This window comes from Sinocyclocheilus rhinocerous, unplaced genomic scaffold (assembly GCF_001515625.1).
Source record: "Sinocyclocheilus rhinocerous isolate Xijiao unplaced genomic scaffold, SAMN03320098_v1.1 scaffold853, whole genome shotgun sequence".
Lineage (NCBI taxonomy): Eukaryota > Metazoa > Chordata > Actinopteri > Cypriniformes > Cyprinidae > Sinocyclocheilus > Sinocyclocheilus rhinocerous.
Genome location: NW_015627738.1, coordinates 1,426,158 through 1,450,386, shown reverse-complemented (window position 1 = coordinate 1,450,386; position 24,229 = coordinate 1,426,158). Strand labels below are relative to the sequence as shown.

At 36.8% G+C, this 24,229-nt stretch overlaps 1 protein-coding gene across 1 annotated transcript in view; it reads left to right on the top strand.

Moving 5' to 3' along the window:
- The window catches only part of syne1b (spectrin repeat containing, nuclear envelope 1b), a 112,659-nt gene that overhangs the window by 35,876 nt on the left and 52,554 nt on the right, over positions 1–24,229 (top strand). The window contains exons 25-65 of the mRNA XM_016546041.1: positions 649–807; positions 894–1,102; positions 2,014–2,122; positions 2,206–2,370; positions 3,095–3,262; positions 3,354–3,530; positions 4,011–4,151; positions 4,471–4,631; positions 4,751–4,901; positions 5,457–5,684; positions 5,761–5,859; positions 5,935–6,122; positions 6,221–6,344; positions 6,663–6,829; positions 7,212–7,365; positions 8,181–8,806; positions 8,884–9,063; positions 9,124–9,142; positions 9,597–10,090; positions 10,168–10,347; positions 11,809–11,959; positions 12,061–12,219; positions 12,296–12,478; positions 12,562–12,663; positions 12,740–12,943; positions 13,454–13,661; positions 13,770–13,882; positions 14,778–14,983; positions 15,174–15,323; positions 16,463–16,754; positions 17,561–17,733; positions 17,813–18,122; positions 18,993–19,157; positions 19,286–19,642; positions 19,732–19,868; positions 20,723–20,900; positions 20,977–21,159; positions 21,467–21,610; positions 22,082–22,237; positions 23,354–23,518; positions 23,714–23,886. Coding sequence (XP_016401527.1) covers positions 649–807; positions 894–1,102; positions 2,014–2,122; positions 2,206–2,370; positions 3,095–3,262; positions 3,354–3,530; positions 4,011–4,151; positions 4,471–4,631; positions 4,751–4,901; positions 5,457–5,684; positions 5,761–5,859; positions 5,935–6,122; positions 6,221–6,344; positions 6,663–6,829; positions 7,212–7,365; positions 8,181–8,806; positions 8,884–9,063; positions 9,124–9,142; positions 9,597–10,090; positions 10,168–10,347; positions 11,809–11,959; positions 12,061–12,219; positions 12,296–12,478; positions 12,562–12,663; positions 12,740–12,943; positions 13,454–13,661; positions 13,770–13,882; positions 14,778–14,983; positions 15,174–15,323; positions 16,463–16,754; positions 17,561–17,733; positions 17,813–18,122; positions 18,993–19,157; positions 19,286–19,642; positions 19,732–19,868; positions 20,723–20,900; positions 20,977–21,159; positions 21,467–21,610; positions 22,082–22,237; positions 23,354–23,518; positions 23,714–23,886 — 7,808 coding nt within the window. The remainder of the gene's footprint in view (positions 1–648; positions 808–893; positions 1,103–2,013; positions 2,123–2,205; positions 2,371–3,094; positions 3,263–3,353; positions 3,531–4,010; positions 4,152–4,470; positions 4,632–4,750; positions 4,902–5,456; positions 5,685–5,760; positions 5,860–5,934; positions 6,123–6,220; positions 6,345–6,662; positions 6,830–7,211; positions 7,366–8,180; positions 8,807–8,883; positions 9,064–9,123; positions 9,143–9,596; positions 10,091–10,167; positions 10,348–11,808; positions 11,960–12,060; positions 12,220–12,295; positions 12,479–12,561; positions 12,664–12,739; positions 12,944–13,453; positions 13,662–13,769; positions 13,883–14,777; positions 14,984–15,173; positions 15,324–16,462; positions 16,755–17,560; positions 17,734–17,812; positions 18,123–18,992; positions 19,158–19,285; positions 19,643–19,731; positions 19,869–20,722; positions 20,901–20,976; positions 21,160–21,466; positions 21,611–22,081; positions 22,238–23,353; positions 23,519–23,713; positions 23,887–24,229) is intronic.

Here is a 24,229-nt window from a genome sequence, read left to right as displayed (position 1 = left end):
TGGTTCTTTCTTTATAATAAAAATGAAACAAAAACAAACTCAAACCACCCCGAAGGGGAAAAACAGACAGGCAGGCCTAAAGCTGCACACATGCAGACACGAAACACACACAATGAGAAATGACGGATCAGCACCGGATGACAGACACCAGGAGAATAAATAGGAAACCAAACGAGGAGGCTAACGAGGGAGACACAGGTGGAGCAACTAAAACAATAACGAGGTAACAAGATGGGAGGGGCAAGACAATAGACAGGAGAGAGCACATGGCAACAGACAACACAACACAAGCCATGTGCTCACCGAACACAGTCATCTGGTGGCCCTCCTGGGCACACCCGCTGAAGACTGTGACATGTTCTAAATAGAATAGAATACAATACAATACAATAGAACATAAATGGGTTGTTAATATGGGCTTTTCACACTTGAAGGGGTTCACAAATGGTCATTTTTTAAATGTTGAAAACCTGCTTATCTTGTTAAAAATTATGCTAACCCCCTTTCAGAATTATGAAACATTGAAAGTGGCTTGGACCATTAAGAGCTTTTTAAAGTGGTTTGATTTGGCTGTAAATTATAGCTTAAAAAGTATGACGAAAACCACTTGAATTGCACCCACCACATGAAAATGCATCTTTTCTACAGGATGTCCAAACAGAGATTCCCTCTCACCTGCTGCATCTGAAGGTGGAGCTGGAGAAGAGTCGTCTGAAGGCATCAGTGCAGGAGTGTCAGGCTGAACTGGCCCGTGAGAACCGCAGTCTGCCCAGCATGGGCAGCGAGAGGTTAATCAAAGAGCACAGGGTGAGAGCCACCGGCATTACACCCTCTATAAGCACTCTTTCTGTCCTTGGAAATAGGGATCGCTTATGTTGGATATCTTTACGTAGATGTTTTTTAAGGAAAAGGGTCCACAGGCTCTTTGTGAGAAGCGCTTACATCATATGGAGGAACTGCGCTCAAAGCTTCCAGAAAGCGAACAAGCCCGGCAAACACTGGAGAATGCCAGGATGGTGTTTGCAGAGGTCAGAGAGGATATTGACAGCACACATCAGAAACTAATGCAGCACCCGGACAAGTGGAAGGAGTTTAATACCAGGTGAACCTTTAGTCCTTTGAATATTGAATATTAAGTGGTTTCGATTCAGCTGCACTGACACTATCGGATAAGAACAGAATTTGAACTGAATTGAGCTGGAGAATGACACAAACTGTGCAACATTGACACTGTTATTGAACTGAATTAAACAAACGCTGAACTAACTTGAGCTTAATAATGACACTATTATCTTTACAGTTTCATAATGAATGAATTTAACAAAATTAAGTTATTTTCACATTTTGAAGCTGTTTAAAAGACATTTAATATTCAGTAATAATATTGATTTGACTGCACTGACACTATTGGATGAGAACAAATCTTGAACGAAGAGCTGAATAATGACAGTTGTCTACTATAGCTGAATCGAATTTGTTTCATAATTGATGAACTTTACAGTTATTGAACTGAACTGAATCAACACTGAACTGACTTATTGTCATCTGCAGAGCTGCTTATAGCTCAGTTAAGCTTGTTGTATAATTTTATAAACTTTGCACTGTTATTGAACTGAACTGAATTAACATTGAACTGACTTGAGCTAAATAATGACACTATTGTCATTATAGTTGAATTGTGTCCGAACGTTGCAACATCCACACTGTTGTTGAACTAAATTTAATCAAAATGTGACTAAAATGCTGAATAATGACACTATTGTCATTTTTGAGCTGCTTTACACTTGAAATCGTATTCGTTTCATAATTGATTAATTTTGCAGCATTAATACTGTTATTTTCCTGTTTATTACAGTGAAGCTGTTTTGAAACAGTCTGTATTGTATAAAGTGTTTTATAAATAAATGTGACTTGACTATTGCACAGTCAATTGTTTGTAAAATCACTGCTGATATAAGTTGATTTTAATTTATACAATATTAACAATATGATTATTTTTGTGTGTGTTTGCAGGTTCTCTGAACTCTCTGCCTGGGTTACATCGAAGGAAAGTCAACTCAGACTTCTGCGAAACAGAGCTGGAGACCCCAGCAAGTTTGGACAGGTCAAATCCACCATTGAGGTGCGAAACAAAGATGAAGTGGACTGAAAATGAATGTGACAGCTGTGTGAAATCTTGATTGATCATCCCTTCATGATTTGCAGAGTCTGAGAAACGATGCTGAACTGCAGGAGGGGAACGTGAGCTGGCTGAAGACGCGTTTGGCCGCTCTGATAGAGGTTTGCACGGAGAGTGACACTCAGAGACAGGGGGCTGCTCTCAGCAAACTCTCCAGTGACTTTAAGGGTCTCCTCACCTCCCTTTCTGAGGTAAGACATACTCATTTTAAGAATAAATCCAAATAAATCATCTGCCATATAGAAAAATATCAATGCAGATCAGCTGCAGCTGCTAGCAGATATCTTTATATTTTATTGAACCTGGAGGTAAGACAAATTAAATAAATTTTCCATTATAATATAATTACATTTACATTTAGTCATTTATAATATAATATAATATAATATAATATGATATCGTCCTCTTTTGGAAGGCCAAACAAAGTAGTTTCGCTTTCACAACGAAGCACACAGTGACTTCACGACATGACAGCGGCGGCAACAATACTACAGCGTGAATAAAAGTTATGCCTTCTTTCTTTGTGTGAACATTTGGGCGGTGTTATGCAAATCTTCCCACATTGTGACATAGACATGTGGGGGCGTGTTAGAACGAGCCGTTTTAGGTAGGCGTGGTTGACTCAACTTTTATAAAGAATATCTCTTTGGATTTGAGACTTTAGTCTTTGCAACTTTACAGATCTTCTTTATGCACCAAGAGCTTGTAACACTTCAAAGAGAAAGGAAAAATTTTAATCCACTCATAATGGTTTCTAACTTACTTTTCAGGACCATTTCCCACCCTCTTAAAATAAACATGTTGTCTTTGCTACTGTGCCTTTAAGACTTCTGTTTAAAAAAGTAATGAAAGTCCTGTTTTTCATGTTGTGATGGTTTAAATATTAAAAAAAGAAGATTTTATGTGTTGTGATAGTCAGAGAAGGTCGTGCTGGCGGTGAGCGACTGTGTGCAGTTCAGAGAGGAGGTGAAAACTACACTGGAGGAGTTGACACAGGGTCAGCAGGAGCTGCAGTCAGTGACCAGCAAGATTCTGAACTCTGAGTCCGTCAGAGAAGCCCAACAACTGCTGCTGCTTCATCAGGTGCCACCCTCACTGAATGAATCGCAACCCTGATATATGAAGCTGAAAATCATATTTATATCCAACGTTCATGTGCTTTCTTAATGTGCAGCAACAACTGAAGCGTCTCCGGCTCAAGCAGAAGGAAATGCAAGAGCAGATAAACCGTGGAAAGCAGCTGCAGATAGAGGAGGGTCTGGAGGAGAACTTACAGGAAGACCTGCAGAAACTAGACACCACCTTGAGCAAAATGGATCAAAGCACAGAGTCACAGGAAAAGAACCTGGAGGTGAGGATGGTTAAATCAAATCCAATGAAATAAAATAAATATAAAAATATAATAGTTTTGTATATGTTACAGAACCTGGAGGTGAGGATGTTTAAGTCAAATTAAATAAAATATTTGTTTAATATTAAATGTATATATTAAATAAAATATTTATATAATAAATTACTAATGTGATAAAATAATAATAATAATAATAATAACAACATAAGTTTGTATATTAAAATGTATGTTAAATATTTAGAAAAATATTGATTTAATAATATATTAATATTATTAAAATATGATGATGATTATTATTATTATTATGATAAATCCTAATATAAATAAAACAATTTTTTTTTTTACTTTATATGACTATTTGGCTTCATTTGGAAATATTTGAATGCAGTTTCATATTTATTTTTTTTAACAATTTTTGGGATTGAGCAGATAAAATATTTTCTTTGAAACAATAGTATGAATGTCCATCTCTGTTGTCAGGTGACTTTAGCTGCTTGGCAGGAGTTTGACAGTCAGCAGGCAGCAGTGAGGGAGTTTGTGGGTAAAGTGCGATCGGTCACAGAGAGAGAGATGAACTTCAGCAGTCCAGACAGTCTCAGCACAGAGCTGGAGCAGGCCAAGGTGAGAATAACACTTGATCTCCAAGGGCTCCGTGTAATGAATCACCTTTAATTAAACATGAGCGTCTTTATTTTAAAACCAGAAGAGCTGCAAGAGCTTTTGCCACCAAATCCTCATTCAAAAATCTGCTCTGGCAATACAATCTGACTGAATGAGCCTCACTACAAGCCATTGTAAATAGCCAATGTGCACTCGACTGTAAGCAGCCTACAGGCTAATGTTTTGAAATGGCTTGTAATTATTTGGTTTATTCTGCCTCACAAAAACAAAACTGTGCCACAGACATTTTCACTTCTTCTGCTGCTGTTTTTTCCTGTAGGAACTCCTGAAACAGTGTGAAACAGAGGCCAGACAGGTGAACACTCTTCTCAAGAGGGCCGCAGAGATCCAACTAGGCCCCAAAAATCAGTCTCTCCTCCAGGATCAAGCACGTGCTCTGAGTGAACAAGTGGACAAAGTTGAGACTGGACTCAAGCGAGAGTAATACCTACTTTATTTTATAGATTTCACACTAAGATTATTAGGACAAATGCATTAAGCATAATCTGTGAGTTCATTAGGAATCCATAAGGCTGTTTTATTACTGTATAATTTTTCAGTGTGAAGACTTTGGAGGGCATGAAAGATCAGTGGGATTCTTTCGGGAGTGAGTTTGAAGCTTTTTCCACATGGATAACGGAGAGAGAAAGAGAAATGGATGCCTTGAAAAGCTCCAGCACACCTTTGGACCAGCAAATCTGTACCGTAAATGTGCGATAATAAAGATATAATTAAATAAAAGAACAATGTTTTTTTAAATGCTTGAAATGACTGCTTGGCTTCTGTATTTATAAAAAAAAAAATCTTTATTTTATATTTATAAAATAAAGAGAGTTTTTAATAGTTTTTATTTATATTTCTTAATAATTAATTATATTGAAAATGTTCTATTTATTTAACATCACATATATATATATATATATATATATGTAATTTTCTTAGTATAAATTATTATAAATTGATTACATTTTTTATTTCATTTTGTACTTTTAGGTTTTTTGTTAATATCTTTTATATTTACAATTACATATTTCTTTTCTTTTGATATCACTTACCATTTGATCATTGCTTATCATTTATTATCACTCATTTTTAAATTTATATTTAATTTAATTTGTTACGCATTTATTTTGAATAGCTTGCCCTCCGTTTATAATCTGAAAAGCTTATTATTAGTTTTTTATTTTTTAGCAGATTCAGTCTTTTAATAAAAATTCTATTTTCTATATAAAGTGCAGCTGACATTGCAATGTTTTTATCTCTTAGACAATCAGAGAGGGTCTGCAGGAGAGGTTACAGGTCCTGTGCAATCTGGAGGAGAAATCTCAAGCGCTGGTCCAGTTTGTGTCGTCTGGCGAATCTGCACGAATCAAAGCCCGTCTGACACAGATTGGCAGATACTGGGAGGAGCTTAAGGAGAGTGTGGAACACCTGAATGGACAGTTGGAGGAAAGCTCCTCCCACCAGACGAAGTTCAGTGCCAACCTTCAACAGGTACGTGTGAACATGCGGTTTACTGCAGTCTTACTAAAGCCTTATGTTGTCTAATGGCGTTACATTCTTTTAAAAGTTACAATCAGAGGTTGAAGATATACAAAAGAAATTTGACAACCCTGTCACCTCCTGCGTGTCTTCATCCGAGACCTACAAAACTCTACAGAGTCACATGGTATGATACCTGCATGAACATTTCTCATTTATGTGCACCAGTTCAGACTGAATAATGGATTTGTTTGGTTTGCAGGATATGTTCCAGTCCCTGGAAAAGCTGAAGGCCACCCTGCTGTCCCTGTCTGCTGGCGCCCGCAGGCTCAGCGAGAGAGAGAAGGCAGAGAGAGCCGTGGCGGTCCTGCAGCAAAGTTATGAGCAGTGTTTAAAACAGGCCAAGGAAAAGCAGAGCCAAATGGAGAGCCTTATGTCACATTGGCAAAAGTATGTTTTGTTGTCTCTGTTGGAATCTAATGTATTTATCTCTCAAATTGTTATAAGAGATATTTAGTTAAATCTCTTGATTCATTTGTTTATTTCAGGTATGAAAAGGATTGGTCTGCCCTGCAGTCATGCCTGGAGAGATGTGAATCCATAACCAGCCCTGACTCTCAGTTCCTTCCGGTCGACAAACTAAAGCTGGATGGAGAACTGCTGGAACTGAAAGTAATAAATGAAATAAAGCGTGAAACAACATTCATAATGTATTTTACTTGCATAATGTGACATATTTCTATGTGAAACAGAATATTTAGCTGGAAATAATGAATGACAGGCTTGGTTTTATCCATCGGGGTTTAACTGAATTGTGAAAAGTAGGCCTATAATAATGGTTAATGTTATCTCTTCATTTCAGAAGCAAAGCTGTTTCAAAACTATTTTGATGAAAAGTTAATTAGCTTTTTTTCTTTTGAAAATGGCATATATTGATGAAGATCAGGGATGTTTGATCATTTCGTATCGTTTCTTACACTTCTTTTAAAGCACCTAAAGAGTGAACTTCAGTCTCTGCAGTCGGTTTACAACAGGCTGGTGGCCCAAACGCCAACTCTTTACACCACTGCATCAGATGAACGTGTGAAAACACTCAAAGAAGACCATGAACAGCTCGAGAAAAGATGGAAGTGTCAGACCACAGCTATACCTCAAAGGTCAGTCATATTAAGAATAAGCAGCAATTGTTTAAAGAGGCCATCTTTAGGTTTCTTGCATCATAAATAGTTTCATCTTATTGCAAATAGTTTCATTATTGCATCATAATTTAGTTTTGGATGACTATTGTCCAACCTTTCCCTGACCCTGCTATTGTACTTTTGATACTCCTAGAAGTAAATGGCCTCTGTTATGATTAGCTTGTCATAAATCACGCTGTTGTTGATCAGGGTGGGTCAGTATGTTAATGTGCTTATGTTTGTTTTCTACTTTTGTAGTATAGATTTCATAAATGGTCTGGGGTGGAGTGAGGGATGAACTTTGCATTTAAAAAATTGAGTATGTCTAACATAGTACCATATATTTACTTCTTCATCACAGAGTCCAAGTGCTTCAGGAGCACCTTTCTCAGGTGGAACAGTTTGAGCAAGCCCTGCAGAAGTTCCTCAAATGGGGAGAGTCTTTCCTCTCATCTTTACACTCGTTTTCTCATGTTGATATCACTGATCTTCAACCTTCCACTAGTGATATCAAGGTACGTTGCATTTTGAGAGCCTCCATTCAGTATGTGGTTTGTAATTGGTATGTTTGTGTCACATTTCTGGAGAGAAAATGATAATTCGTGAATAATGGCTGCTGAAAATTACAGGAATAAATGACTTTTGAAAATATATTCAAATAGAAAAGAGTAATTTTAAATTGTAATAATATTTCACAATATTACTGCTTTTATTACTTTTAATCAAATAATTGCAGCCTTGATGAGCATAACTTCTTTCAAATCACAAAAAACTTACTAACCCCAAACTTTTGAAAGGTGGTGTGTGCATGTAAATACAGTTTTATGTAAATATTTTGAATGTCAATCCAATTTTTTAATCCAGTTATATGGATATATGGAAAATGAATTGCATATGTGAATATTTGCTGAGAAAATTCAAAGGCATTAAATTATTGTGCCAAAGAAAATCATTGATTGTATGAAATAACAAAAACGTTCATTGGCTTTAAAAACAATTATTTCACAGTTTTACTAGACTGTACTACATCTACCACTTTGAGGAGCTTGTTTTATTTAGTTGTTGCTTTTAAAAAAGATTTTTAACCAAGTAAATCCAAATTTAGACTTCAGGTTTTTAGAAAAAAATTAAACTTATCTTAAAACATCTTACTTAGTTTTATTTAGAATACTAAACCTGGCTCTTGCCATGAATATAGCCATAGAAGCTGACATGGCATTAAATATTAAGTATATAAAATATGAGTAGAACAGAGTATGTGTTATTTATGGCCAGGAAGAGAAATTTGCAGTTTTACAATGCTGTATCATTTTATACTTTTTCCCACCAGGAGAGGAGAGATGATCTGCTGAAGCAAAGTCTCCTAAGGCAAAGCCTTCAACAGCAGACTAAGACCTTGTGTGATGTTTGTGAGCCGGCTGAGGTCCAGCAGCTTCAGGGAAGGTGGGAGAGCTCCTTACAGCCGTACATGGAGGCCCATCAGCTGGTTGAACTACGAGGTGAGAGTCTGGAGAAGCTAGAGGCCTTCCTACACACCCACAGTGTGGCGGCCGGCGTCCTTCAAGGCCTCAGACAGACCGTGGAGAGCGCTGGGAGTTGGGATAAAAGCCGGGTGGACGAGCTGCAGAAAGACCTCGAAGCTGTTGTTCCTGATATCAGTCGCCTTGAAACGCTCGCTGTGAATCTGGATAGCAGCCTCTGTAAGGCTCATCTCCACCTGATGAATGGAAAGTTGACTCGATCCTCGTGCCGCTCATTGGCCGACTCCTTAAGCGTGGAGCTGGATGCCGTGAGGAACCTTCTGGGCTCCAAACAAAGTGAAGCTGAGGCTCTCGGTGCTCTTTGGAGCTCGTTCAGACAGCGGAAAGAGCAGCTGCTCAAAACAGTGGAGGATATCGAGGAGAAGGCAGATAAACAGGGCCTGAAAGAGCCCAGTGTGCTTACTCTACAGCAGAGGTATGGATTACCCTGTTCAACAGGGTTGTTTGTAATTATCAGTTGGGCTGTGTTTATTGAATTTGTGGTGTGCGTAGGCTTCGGCTCTTTAATCAACTGGAAGATGAGCTCCAGTCCCACCAGCACGAGGAGCAGTGGCTCAGGGACAAAGGTCAACAGCTGGCCCACAGAGACGCTGAGCTGGGTGGAGAAGTACTAAGGGAAATCAACCTCATTCAGACCACCTGGGAAGACACCAAGAAACTCATCGCTGAAAGGTAGGCTGCCAGGAACAGGCTCTTGTACTGTTTTTATGAAATCTTATTGCCACTTTGTAGAGAGATGATCAAAGTCTATGTAAGTTTGCATTATAAGAAAGCGTTCTTGCATATATTCATATTAGTGGTTCAACAATATGTTTTTGTTTTTCATTTGGTCCCCTCAATCTTGGACATTAGATTCCATCCTAGGTGGTAGCACAAAATTGTACTTTTTAGCCAAATTTAATAAAAAAAAATACTAATACTAATTAATGTAATTTTTAAAACAAAAAACGTTCAATTTGCCATTTTTGGCCATATTTTTAGTTAATTGTTTATTTTATTTTATTTAATTAAATTAATAAATACAACTTATAAATTGCCCTTTTAATCCTATTTTATTTTTTATATTTAAATTAATTTGCCATTTTAGCTCTATTTTTATGTATAATTTAATTATTCATTTTAATACAAAATAATTTATAAATAAATAAAATAAAACAATAAATAAAAACTTTAAAATCTAAGTGACTTCATAGAGCTCCTTACAGCCGTACATGGAGGCCCATCAGCTGGTTGAACTACGAGGTGAGAGTCTGGAGAAGCTAGAGGCCTTCCTACACACCCACAGTGTGGCGGCCGGCGTCCTTCAAGGCCTCAGACAGACCGTGGAGAGCGCTGGGAGTTGGGATAAAAGCCGGGTGGACGAGCTGCAGAAAGACCTCGAAGCTGTTGTTCCTGATATCAGTCGCCTTGAAACGCTCGCTGTGAATCTGGATAGCAGCCTCTGTAAGGCTCATCTCCACCTGATGAATGGAAAGTTGACTCGATCCTCGTGCCGCTCATTGGCCGACTCCTTAAGCGTGGAGCTGGATGCCGTGAGGAACCTTCTGGGCTCCAAACAAAGTGAAGCTGAGGCTCTCGGTGCTCTTTGGAGCTCGTTCAGACAGCGGAAAGAGCAGCTGCTCAAAACAGTGGAGGATATCGAGGAGAAGGCAGATAAACAGGGCCTGAAAGAGCCCAGTGTGCTTACTCTACAGCAGAGGTATGGATTACCCTGTTCAACAGGGTTGTTTGTAATTATCAGTTGGGCTGTGTTTATTGAATTTGTGGTGTGCGTAGGCTTCGGCTCTTTAATCAACTGGAAGATGAGCTCCAGTCCCACCAGCACGAGGAGCAGTGGCTCAGGGACAAAGGTCAACAGCTGGCCCACAGAGACGCTGAGCTGGGTGGAGAAGTACTAAGGGAAATCAACCTCATTCAGACCACCTGGGAAGACACCAAGAAACTCATCGCTGAAAGGTAGGCTGCCAGGAACAGGCTCTTGTACTGTTTTTATGAAATCTTATTGCCACTTTGTAGAGAGATGATCAAAGTCTATGTAAGTTTGCATTATAAGAAAGCGTTCTTGCATATATTCATATTAGTGGTTCAACAATATGTTTTTGTTTTTCATTTGGTCCCCTCAATCTTGGACATTAGATTCCATCCTAGGTGGTAGCACAAAATTGTACTTTTTAGCCAAATTTAATAAAAAAAAATACTAATACTAATTAATGTAATTTTTAAAACAAAAAACGTTCAATTTGCCATTTTTGGCCATATTTTTAGTTAATTGTTTATTTTATTTTATTTAATTAAATTAATAAATACAACTTATAAATTGCCCTTTTAATCCTATTTTATTTTTTATATTTAAATTAATTTGCCATTTTAGCTCTATTTTTATGTATAATTTAATTATTCATTTTAATACAAAATAATTTATAAATAAATAAAATAAAACAATAAATAAAAACTTTAAAATCTAAGTGACTTCATGGTGATTTTGAATTATCCTTTTTTGGATTCATGTATTTATTAAATAAAATAAAACAATAAATAAAACTTTAAAATCTAAGTGACTTCATGGTGATTTTGAATTATCCTTTTTTGGATTCATGTATTTATTAAATAAAATAAAACAATAAATAAAACTTTAAAATCTAAGTGACTTCATGGTGATTTTGAATTATCCTTTTTTGGATTCATGTATTTATTAAATCATATAATTCAATCATTTTAAATCGTAATACGTAAAAAAGTAAGTCTTTAGTGGCTACATGACAAGGCTGCGTGATTATGACAAAAATCCTAATGGTTGATTATTCCCTTGAAATTGTAATTGCGATTATTAATTACAATTATCACAATTTACATTGAATGATGTTTTGAATAGCTTTATACCATTGTTTCAAGCAACTGCATGCCATATTTTTATATGAAAATAAACAAGCTGAAAACACTCTTCCTGAAAAACTGTGATTGCTTTCCTATAGCATTAAGCCTCAAATGTCAACTATACATTGGTTTGGTTTCTTCTTTAAATAAAAAAAGTAAAAATATGCATGGTATTGTAATGTTATACTAAAACTAAAATGAACCCTTAAGATAACCTGTAGAAAGAAATAAAACATCTTAAGCATGCAGAATAATGTAAGTGGACCTTTTTCTTGTAATTAAGACTTTGAGTGATTATGTAATTGTGGCATCCGTAATTGTAATCTAAATGCTTAGAAATTCGATTAATTGTGCAGCCCTACTACATGGTGACTTTGTGCTGCAAGAATAGTCTGATTTGATCAAATGTAGTAGGCAACTTGGTCTGAACCACTGCCTAAGGATATCAAAGTTTTATATTACTTTCAAAATTTTAGTTATATAATGCAAAGGTTCAGCCCTGTTTTCAGTGTCTAACTGACATTGCTGCATGTTTTTGTCCAGGCAAGAGCAGAGCAGCGCTTTGGTAGAGCACATGAAAGATTACCAGAGTCTGAAGGCTTCAATAAACACAATATTGGAGAGTGCTGATGCTATATCCGACATTAAAGCTGTCCTGAAAGACCAAGAGGACACACGGAGATCCCTGTTGAAGGTAAAACCTGACAGTCTGTAGGCAGATTGTGAAATACCAGTTTAATAGAGTTACTAACTTCTATGATCTATGATAAACTTTAATGATCTTCCTTTCTGTAGCATGAAGCCGTTAAAGCAGAGATGGCCAGTAACCAGGATGTACTAGAGCGATTCTCCAGTAAAGGAAAGAAGCTTTTAAGTGAATTAAACAAGATCCCTGATTGCCACACCCAGATTGTGAAGACAGAAATAGATGCCACAGTGGACCAATGGCTAGATGTGAGTTTTATTGAGTCTTCAATAAAAAACCTCATATAACAGAAACTAAGAGCCGTTGTTCTTCATATCCACACAGGTGTCCGAAAAAATTGAGGACAATCTCGAAAGTCTCAAGAGGAGCTCTGCTCTGTGGGTGGAAATCTACGATATCAGTGGAGAAATCGAAAGCTGGTCCAACAGCTCGGTCATGGATCTTACAGATGGACTCAATAACTTCAACGATAGCCAGAAATCTGCAAACAAACTCTCTGAAGTCAAGGCATGTTCCGAGCTGTGCTATTAAACACATTCATAAAACCAGAGCAACAGTTGTGTAATATTTTTATTCCTTTTTCTGTCTAGGTGGATGTTAGCCTGAAAGAAAAGAAGATTGATGCTTTACAAGAGAAAGTTTCAGAGCTGAAACGACTCTGCGGTGGCCAAGATGCTCCTGCTAAACTGCAGGTAAAACTGATCTCCATTTGTTCTCCAGCTCATTGGTTTTGATAATTGGTTTCATCAGCTCTACGCCATCTTCCAGGTCATGGAGACGGACCTCAGAAGGAAAATTAGTAACATTGAAGAGTTATGTGATCAAGCCAAGGGCAACCTCCAAGATTTCTGCTCTCAGAAGAAGCAGCTGGAAGATTTTCTCAGCCAGATGTCCGAGTGGTTGAAGAACGTTGAGAGATCTTTGGTGGATTCGCCATGTGGAACAGCTCCTGAAGAAATCTGCAGAGTGAAGGTACAGAAAGTGTGATTTCTTCCATTTTTGAAGGAGACATATTTAGATTTACATGCATTTATGTATTTAGCAGACTCTTTTATCCAATGCGACTTACAACAGAAGAGCATAAGCAGTTGGTCATAGAGCCAACGATATTTACGGTACTGTATACTGTAGCTAGATTAGAATCCTGAAGACTGAAAATTGAAAGTTGTAATGGTCTCAGCAGTTCGGGTGAATGTTGGTAGCTCATTCCACCAGAGAGGAACAGAGTGTGAAGGTTTTGGAAAACGACTTCATGCCTCATTGTAAAGAAACGAGTGAATTGAGGCATATCGCAATTAGCCAATCATAACAGAGGACATTTACCGTACATATAGAAGTTTTAAAAGCTCTAGAGATTAGAGAGAGGGTGAAATATGGTCAGATAACACTCAATTATGACTGTTTTGATACAAGAAACCTTGACATTATTAATGGACTTTAAAGGGAAAAAAATTAAACATTTTCTATGCACACAATTTGTAGGAAATCCAAAAGGAGCTTCAGAACCAGCAGACGAGCATTGACTCAGCCCGGGAAAGCCTGAACACGCTTTGCAGAAAATACCCATCCGAGGAACTTGCCGGTCTAGGTTCCTCTCTGACCGACCTCATCAAGAAATATGAAACGGTCAATCAGCTCTGTGTTAAGAAGCTTGGCTCCATGCAGCATGGCCTCCAGCAGCACTTCAATGGTGGGAATCACAGTGTTCCAGATTAAAATGATCTTTCCTATTGATCCAAGGACAGACATTGTGGAAAAATGGTTTACTTACTGTCCGCTCTGTCGCTTCTCTTCTCAGATCTCGTGAAGGAGTTTCATACATGGCTCTCTGGACAGAAAGACATTGTGAGAGAATGTGCCGATCATTCTGGTGACATGAGCGTGGTGGAACGCAAACTGCAGAAATTGAAGGTACTTCATCCTGATAAGATATACCAAGCATCCGTTAAAATGTCTTAAAATGACACTTGATGTTTGTGACTGGTTAGAAAAAAAAGGAAGTTAATTGGAAGTAACAGGAATACCAGTAATAATGTCAAAATGTGAATGTTAAAATTGTTTTTGTCTATAGTACAAACAATGTCAGACATGTTATGCACGTGTAACTTTTGAGACTTAAACTCGTTGTAATACAGGGAGCTCTGGAGCGGGTGGATGATGGAGACAGCCGTCTAACACTGCCAGCAGACGAGCATTGACTCAGCCCGGGAAAGCCTGAACACGCTTTGCAGAAAATACCCATCCGAGGAACTTGCCGGTCTAGGTTCCTCTATGACCGACCTCATCAAGAAATATGAAACGGTCAATCAGCTCTGTGTTAAGAAGCTTGGCTCCATGCAGCATGGCCTCCAGCAGCACTTCAATGGTGGGAATCACAGTGTTCCAGATTAAAATGATCTTTCCTATTGATCCAAGGACAGACATTGTGGAAAAATGGTTTACTTACTGTCCGCTCTGTCGCTTCTCTTCTCAGATCTCGTGAAGGAGTTTCATACATGGCTCTCTGGACAGAAAGACATTGTGAGAGAATGTGCCGATCATTCTGGTGACATGAGCGTGGTGGAACGCAAACTGCAGAAATTGAAGGTACTTCATCCTGATAAGATATACCAAGCATCCGTTAAAATGTCTTAAAATGACACTTGATGTTTGTGACTGGTTAGAAAAAAAAGTTAATTGGAAGTAACAGGAATACCAGTAATAATGTCAAAATGTGAATGTTAAAACTGTTTTTGTCTATAGTACAAACAATGTCAGACATGTTATGCACGTGTAACTTTTGAGACTTAAACTCGTTGTAATACAGGGAGCTCTGGAGCGGGTGGATGATGGAGACAGCCGTCTAACACTGGTGTGCACTGAGGGTGAGAAGCTTCTTCTTCACCTTCCCAAAGCCAGCGCTGGCCAAGTCCAGCAGAACCTCTCCTCCATCCAGCAGGACTGGGACAGTTACGTGGAGCAGTGTAAACAGAAGCAGCAGAACCTGGAAGAGAGCGCCAGTCTGCTCAGCGGGTGAGAACTTAACAGCAGCTTCACACTGCTGCTTGCTGGGTTAAATATTAGAGCGGCAGAATGTTTGAAATAACTCCTGGGGATAAACGGCTTTGCTGTGGAAGAGAGGACCTACACTCGGCTCTCAAGTTGGCAGGGGGTTATATGTCACCAAATGCTCTGAATTGAAATCTGTGCTGTGTCTTTCTAGTTTTGAGAGCCGTCTGCAGAGGTTGACCCGCTGGCTGGAGCGCATGGATGTGAGGATGAGCACAGAGCTGCCTGAGGGGAGACACGGTGATCATGAGCGAGTAACGCTGGAGCGCGTGGAAGAATTCCAACACGAAGTGCTTAAAGAGAGGTTAGAAAATGTTAAACTGATAAATATAAATCTTTTGTCCTCTCTGTGTGCCCTCAGTGTGTAAATAAACAGCCCACTGTTTTATGCACCAGCAAAACATAACATTTTTTAACTTTGTGTAAAATATATTCTAAAATAAATAAAATATAAAAATCCTAAATAATCTCCTCCCCCACAAAATAAAAAAATATTTAATTTATTTAAAAAAATTATATTTCAGAAATTATATTTGTTTTATAAATGTTTTATAATTAATAAATAATTTGTTATTATTAACATGTATGTATATATGTATGTATTATTTAAATGTAACTTATATTTAAATAAGAAAATCCTTATGCAAAATATGTATTTTATTATTAAATAACCTAAATAATCTCCTCCCCCACAAAATAAAAAAATATTTAATTTATTTTAAAAAATTATATTTCAGAAATTATATTTGTTTTATAAATGTTTTATAATTAATAAATAATTTGTTATTATTAACATGTATGTATGTATATATGTATGTATTATTTAAATTTAACTTATATTTAAATAAGAAAATCCTTATGCAAAATATATGTATTTTATTATTAAATAAATCATAAAATACATAATAAAATATTTTATTTACTAATACATTTAGTAATTTTGGAAATTCTATTTATAAATAATTTATAAACAATGTTTCATTATTAATGCATGTATTTTACATACTATTTTTAATATTCCTTATGCAAAATATGTGTATTTCATTTTTTACTATGGGCTTTTTAATTGCAATAGTGCTTGCAAGGCAGCATGTTCTTCAAATTCCTCATACTACAAATATTACTTCTCACACTTTTCTGCAATTAAATAAGCACAAACTTAAATGCTTTGTCAATCGTTATTATATTATATATTGATAATATTGCTATTAATATTACTAATAATACATACACATAAACACATAAACATTATTTTTTGGGAAATGTGACCTGGACATGTTTTTGTGAGATTCATACATATTTACAGATTTACTATTGACAATTTTATAGCATTCTCTCACAGTATTTTGTATAAGGTTTTCATATAATATGCAAGAAATCGTAGTAAATTAAAATACATGCATAAAATAAAAAAATGTAAAAATCCAATCTTCTATCCTGCAGGGACTCGTTTGAGAGTCTGTGTCAGGAAGCTCAGTCCCTGAGTGAGGGAGGTCACGGAAGCGGGGCGGAGCTCAGGGCGTCTGCGCAGCTGCAGTTGCAGCATCAGGCGCTTCTCAAGGCGGCGAGGGAGAGACTGCGCATATGTCAGCTCAGCCTGCAGGAGCAGCAGAACTTTGAGGAGACGCTGCAGAGCACCTGGGGATGGCTCAGCGGCGTACAGGAGCGCCTCAATTCACTCAACAGCACCAGCGGGAATAGAGAGACCCTGGAGAAGAGACTGGGGCTGGTTCAGGTTAGAAAATACAGTCATGCCACCCAGATGAATATTCCGAGATTTTTTTAAAATTATTATTATGGGATTTTTTATTGTAATAGTACTTTGATAGGCAATTTTTTTAAAATTCCTCATACTTCAAATATTATTACTTCTCACACTTTTATGCAAGCTCAAACTCTTTGTCAATCATTATAATATAATATAATATAATATAATATAATACCAAGCCTAATTGTAATTTATTTTATTTATTTTTTACAATGTTTAAATTTTATTTTATTTTGAGATTACCAGTTTTGTCAATTAATATGGCATAAATTTTATTACACTTGACCTCAAACTTTTTGTCGATCATTGCTATTGTCATATATTTAAGATATTATATATTATTATATTATTGATATGAATATATCTTATATATATATATTTTTTTTTATTTTTTATTTTATTTTATTAAACCTGTACTCAAACTTTTTGTCGATTATCATTATTATAACATAGATGTAAGATATTATATGTTATTATATTATTGATAAAACTTTTATTTGATTTGATTTGATTTTGAGATTACCAGTCTTGTCAGTTATGACATATGCCATATATACATATATGTTATTAAACCTGAACTCTTTGTCTGTAATCATTATTATATTATTTATTAATGATAATATGTTATTGATATACTGTCATAGCCAGGCCATTTTTAAATTTTGAGATTACTAGTCTTGTTAATTAATAATGCACACATTTCTTATGATTTTTCGTGCAACTTTATTATAAAATTATGTATGAGCATTGATATTTTGATGCTATTGTTTCAGGACATTTTGTTGATGAAGGGTGAAGGGGAGGTGAAGCTCAACATGACCGTAGGGAAGGGAGAACAGGTGCTGAAGAACTGCAGTAGGGATAAACAGGAAGTTATCCGCTCTCAGCTCAAGAGTCTGAAGGATTCCTGGGCCAATATCCTCATGACCGCCATGAGCTGCCACAGGTGAGTTCCTGACTCCTCTTGACAAGCCTCATGGTAACCTGGCAGAATGCTACAATAATCATTTGTGTGTGTGATGCAGTCGTCTGGAGTGGACCGTGGCTCAGTGGGGCAGTTTCCTGGAGAGTAAAGCTCAGCTGCAGCAGTGGATGGAGATGGTGGAGCAGGAGGCAGGAGTGGCTCTGCCGCAGCAGCCCGGGCTGAAAGAGAAGGCCTCGCTGCTGGAGCGCCTACGGGCCATTCAGGCCGATGTGGAGGTCCATTCGTCAGCGCTGACCCGCCTGAATGAGAAAGCCACAGAGTTGTATGAGAAGACAGGAGACCAAGCATTCGCAGAGGGACCGAAATCTGAGTTCAACACCCAGTTTACCAACATCACAGCTGTCATTAAGGTAAAAATATGTCATTTTATTTTAAATATAGAAGCCAAACCACTTCCTGTAAGTCACTCTGGGTAATAGTGTCTGCTGAACAGCTTCAAAACAACATGAAACAGATTTGACGTCCATAAGTATTTTATTTTGAAATTACTATTCTTACATATTTTATTAATCCTGAACGTTTTGTTGATAATCATTATTATATTATTATATTATTGATATAAATTTAACACCAAGGCCTTTATTTTTATTTTATTTTATTTTATTTTATTTTATTTTATTTTATTTTATTTTATTTTATTTTATTTTATTTTATTTTATTTTATTTTATTTTATTTTATTTTATTTTATTTTATTTTATTTTATTTTATTTTATTTTATTTTATTTTATTTTATTTTATTTTATTTTATTTATTTTTATTTTATTTTATTTTATTTTATTTTATTTTATTTTATTTTATCACCCAGTTTAGCAAGCTCACAGCTTGAATACACAATCCAATCCAAAGCACTTCCTGTAAATCACTCTAGATAATAGTGTCTGATGAATATGTTAAAAACAACTTAAAACAAATTTAATATCCATAATGTGACATACTTCTGAAAAGAATAAAATTTTATGGAAAATAATATAGGATGATTTTATTGGATTGAGAAAAGTAATTTTTTAAGAAATGAATTGATTTCTTGGTTACATTAGTTAATAAAAAAGTTAATAATTAAGTTTTAATGAAATATTATTAAAAAAATCTTTATAATAATAATAATGTGCATTGATGAATCATTAACAGAATTTTTTTAATACATTTTTTTATTATTAAATAGAGTAAATTTTCTGAGTTTCAACATTTCTGATGTTTTGTGTAATCTTCTATTCTGCAGAATAAGGTACAGCAGACTAAGGAGATTGTCAAGAAGCATGAGCAGTACATGGAGTCAGTGCGTGAGCTGAATGACTGGCTCACATCAGCTAAAGAAGAGCTTCAGCGCTGGTCAGACATGTCTGGAGACGCCGCTTCTGTTCAGAGGAAACTCTCTAAAGTCAGGGTACGTTTATCTGTGTTAAGCTATACTGTGTTCTGATATCTTTTTGTGCACACAATAAGACCAGAAACATTCATTTAGGAAGTAAACCGAGTAAATTTTGACTTTAAATCTTTGTCATTCCATTTTAGGGGCTGTTAGACTCCAGGAAACAAGGGCATGAGCGTCTGACCCGTGTGCAGAGCTGTGGTGCCGCCACACGCGACCACACATCCACGGTGGGCTGTGAGGTCCTGGAGAGGGAGGAGGCCGGGCTGCTCTCGGCCTGGGAACAGTGGGAGCGCGGAGCTAAACACATGTGCTCCGGTCTGGAGGGCGTTCTGGCTCAGATGGCCAGCTCAGAGCAGGAGTTCAACAGCCTAGCTGCGCAGCTAGAGCAGGACCTGCAGGAGTTCAGCGGCAAGCTGCAGGAGTGGCGCATCAAACTGCAGCAGGTGGAAGAAATGAGCTCCGGTGAAGAGGCTGTGCAGGGATGGCAGATAGCGAAGGTAAAGCCTACAGAGCAAAATAATAAATAATAATAATAAAAGATTTCTGTCCTTTTAAAGTTATTGTACTTAATGATTTTATGACTCAGGACGCCCTGGAAGCACTGCTAAACATTGAGCCCATATCTGACAATTTGAAGTGTCTGCTGAATGACTTGTGCCGGTTCTCCAGAGATCTGGGCGCTCAATCTGAGAGAGTGTCTGCCCTCATTAAAGAATACAACAGGTAGGAGAGCTCAAGACCGACTCTTCCAGGTTTTACTGTAAGTTTTAGTTTTAGCAGAACATCTGAGTACACAGAGAGACTAGTGTTATTGTTAACTAAAAGTATTACAAATAATTTTCACTAATTAAAATAAAGCTGAAATAAAATGTAATGTAAACATTAGATCAAAAACTTTAAATAATAATAAAAAAAGAAATGTTACCTTAATGGAAATAAACTTTTTAGCAATAATTTTTATTTTTAAGAAAAAGTTTTAGTTGAAATACTAAAATTACTGAAACTAAAACTGAAATAAAAAGAAATGAAAGCTAAAAAAAGTAATAAAAATGACAAAAGCACATTTATCTGAAAATAAAAATAAAAGCTAATTTAATATAAATAATTAATACAATAATTGTATATAAATAATAATAAAAAATAAAAAAAATACTAAAATAAAACTGAGACAGACTGGCCGAGAATCACCTAGTCAAGTCAAGTCAAGACACCTTTATTTATATAGCACAGATTGTGTCAAATCAGCTTTACAGTGTCAAACAGGAAAATAATTTGTCAATAATGCAAGAGGACAATAACAAACAGTCAATTTTTCAAAGTCAGTTCATTGATGATTCAGTGATGTCATCATCCAGTTCAGCTCTCTTCTGTGCAATCAAGCCAACAATATTGCCAGAAATTAAGCATCCCCAACGGAGCAAGCCAAAGGCGACAAAGAACCTAAACTCCATCGGTGACAGAAATGGACAAAAAAACCTTGGGAGAAACCAGGCTCAGTTCCCATGATATCATTGTTCAGATGCCTTCATTTGCATCCATAGTTCACAACATCTCTCTTCTCTCCCTCACCCCTCTAGCCTCAGTCTCCAGGCATCTCGGGAGTGTCAGGGAAAGGAGAAGCTCCTGGAGCAGCGCTTCCGTGCCGCTTTTCGAGACTTCCAGCAGTGGCTGGTCAATGCGAAAATCAGTACGGCCAAATGTTTCGATGTGCCTCAGAACCTGGCTGAAGCATCGTCCAGCCTGCAGAAGATCCAGGTAACATCTTATTGATTTACTATTATTTTCCACTCAATTCAGTTACGATTCTGAGGGTAGGTTCTTATTATTGCAGGAGTTTCTGAGTGACCGTGAGCAAGGCCACGGCAAACTGAACACAGTGGCAGCCAGCGGAGAGCTACTGATGAGCATCACTCCCAAAGACAGAGTAGAGTCCATCAGAGCTAAAAGCAACACAGCCAGAGAAGACTGGAAATCACTCATGACCAATCTGCATCAGAGAGAAACCGCTTTACAGGTGTCTGATGATCATTTGATCATAAATTCACACACATCTGTTTATCTGTTAACATCTGGTGAATCTGAGACTCTTTTGATCTGGGCCTGTAATACAATAACAGCTTCCTGCAACATCCTAAAAATCTAGTTACATTTAATATTCATGTTATTCAATATTTCTTGAAAGGTTAGAACATTACTTGCAATCTCAAGCTGTACTTGAGTAAATAATTTATATCATAGACCTCAGTAGGCCAAAACACATCTGATCTAGCTAATTAGTCATTCTCTCTTTAAATGTACCGTCATTGATTATTTTCTTCCAGAATCTTCAGGCTCAGATGCGGGACTTTGAAACGAGCGTGGAGCCGCTCCAGGACTGGCTGAATGAAACCGAGGAGGCCGTTCAGGAGAGCAGCAGTCGGCTGCATGATCTCACAGCCAAGAAACAGGAGCTGCACAGGTTACAGGTGCAGTACAGCGTAATCAAAACCACCTCTATTCACAGCCATTAGCATAACAGCCATTCACAAGCATCATTCTTTATGGCTTTATGGCATTGCTGCTGTATGTGTTGGACATTACAGTTTTTTTGTTGTCAGTATTGTCCGTATTGTTTTAAATCAATTCTGATACTGATTTGTGCACAGTAAAACCAGGGATGTGTATTATAAAAGTAAGTAGGGTCAAATTGTGTTTCATGTTGACTTTAATGTCAAAATGTATGTAGAAAATGATCAGTACATGTGATCGAATGAATGAGACGGCTGCATTCATGTCATGCTTTAATCTTGCATTTCTGTCATACTCATAATCACATCGCTTGTCCCCAGTCTTAACATCTGTCCTGTTCATGCGCTGCCATGTTGCTTTATTAATCATCTGCTAACACAGGACTGTGTGCGATGCTGCTCTGTGCTAATGTGCCTGTGCTTTCACAGTCTCTGCTAGAGGAATTAGCCTCTAAGGAGTCTCAGCTGCACAGGTTGAGGGAGAAGGCCCAGCAGCTGTGGGACGGACACACGGCCGGAAAGGGCTTTGTGCACCGTGTCTCGCAGCTCTCAGCTCAGTACCTAGCTTTAAGCAACCTGACCAAGGTAACGTCCCGCCTGTCTGCCCGCTAGCTACCTTGTTCCTAGTGCTGCAGAGGTCAACAAACTATACAGTATGTGCACATAGGGCTGTGTCAGAAACTTGGCAAATGCTCTTATTAGGCAGCAAATGAAAGTTGAATGTCATCAAAATATACAAATATTTATTATATGTAAATATTTATTTGTTGATTTAATTTAAATTTTTATATTTGTGAATATTTTATTTCAGTTTATTTTTTATTTAATTATTATTTTTTATATATAAATAGATTATTTTTTGTAGTGTTTTGTCACCAAAAGGTGTCTGATGGAGAAGTAAATTCAATTATAAATTATTTTAAATGAGTATTTATTTATTTTAAATATTTTATTTAAATAGTTTTATTTTTCATTTATTTACATTTTTTACATTTTTATTTATTTTCGTTTTTATTTGTTTATTTTTTATTGATTTTGGTCCATTTCTGATATAATTTCAACAAAGAAAGAAGCATCGTGGTCATTAAGTGTCTGCTTGGTAAATCATTAGACATGATATTGTTATATCTCCAACAATTTTCTATAAGATGTACTTTCTTATGAATGCTCTTTGTTAAGTCATTGACTAACTGGTCAAGGAACCATGTAGTTCTCTTTGGTTTCAGACACAGTCCACATGTTTCTATTCAGGGTGGAGGACACTTTTCACCTGGAAACTTTATATGGAGTAATTAAACTTATGCACAGTAGATAAATCTCAAAAAGTATTGTTTTTGATGTTACATTCACATTGTATTTAAGTTTACTTCTCATTTTTTCCCCAAGTACGCATTTTTGACAGAAATTACGTATTTAGGGCAATGTAAGTTGGCATTTTTACTGCCTATTTACTAATAAGCAAAAAAATCATATGGATTAGTCATCCAGATTTGATAAATATACAGTACAAGATGACTCGAAAAGCTCTCAGCTACTATCCTTTTAACACGGTTACTGTTTCTATTAAGATGCTTCCCTTACCGAATGATTAATTACAAAACTGTATGTTATGATTATGTACTGAATCCGCAGTTACTGTCTCGAGTCACTTTATCTCAAAGAAGTGATCATTCATCTGATTATCTTGTGCTTGTCCAATAGGAAAAAGCCTCTAGAATCGACCGCATCGTGTCCGAGCACCAGCTGTTCTCGCAGGGCCTGAAAGAGCTGCAGAACTGGGTGGCTGATACCAGTCACATGTTGCAAACCTACTGCACTCCCACCGCAGACAAGAACGTTCTGGACAGCAGAATGATCAAACTCGAGGTGAGGAACACATATATGTCACCATAAATAACCATATTTATTTCCCACATACTACTTTTAGTCTTCAGTAGTACACTAGTACTTCATTCTGAACATTTCAGCTAAAGTATTTGACTTTGTATTTAATTTCAAGGCCCTTAGCATGTAGTTAACATGTAATGAGTGGTCTGACATTCATGCATCCATGCTCCCCAGGCTTTACTGACGGCACGTCAAGAGAAGGAGATACAGCTGAAAATGCTGGTGACGAGAGGAGAGTCGGTCCAGAGGAACACCTCCGCTGAGGGAGTACCGCTGGTACGCCAACAAATCGAGGACCTCAAAGACTCATGGGATGGGCTGCTGTCGGCATCTATTCAATGCAAGAGGTCAATATGGTCTTATTAATATCAGTGCAAAGACCTAATGTGAAATACATCTGGCCTGGAGAAGACCATAATTAAATGTACTTTGTTGGAAGTCAAAATAAGTATCGACACTAAGGAGTGACTTGCGTACGTGCTCATACTGGTAATCTTCATTCTCTGTTCACTCGTATTTTTGAAAAGGTCCTGTTGACACATGATCTTTTACTGGTAATTTACCAGTAAAGACTGTACGTGTGAAAGGGGCTATTGTTTTCTGCTCTATATTTGAAATATTTTTTAAATAAAAAACTATTTTATAAAAATGTATATATATATATATATATATATATATATATATAAAATT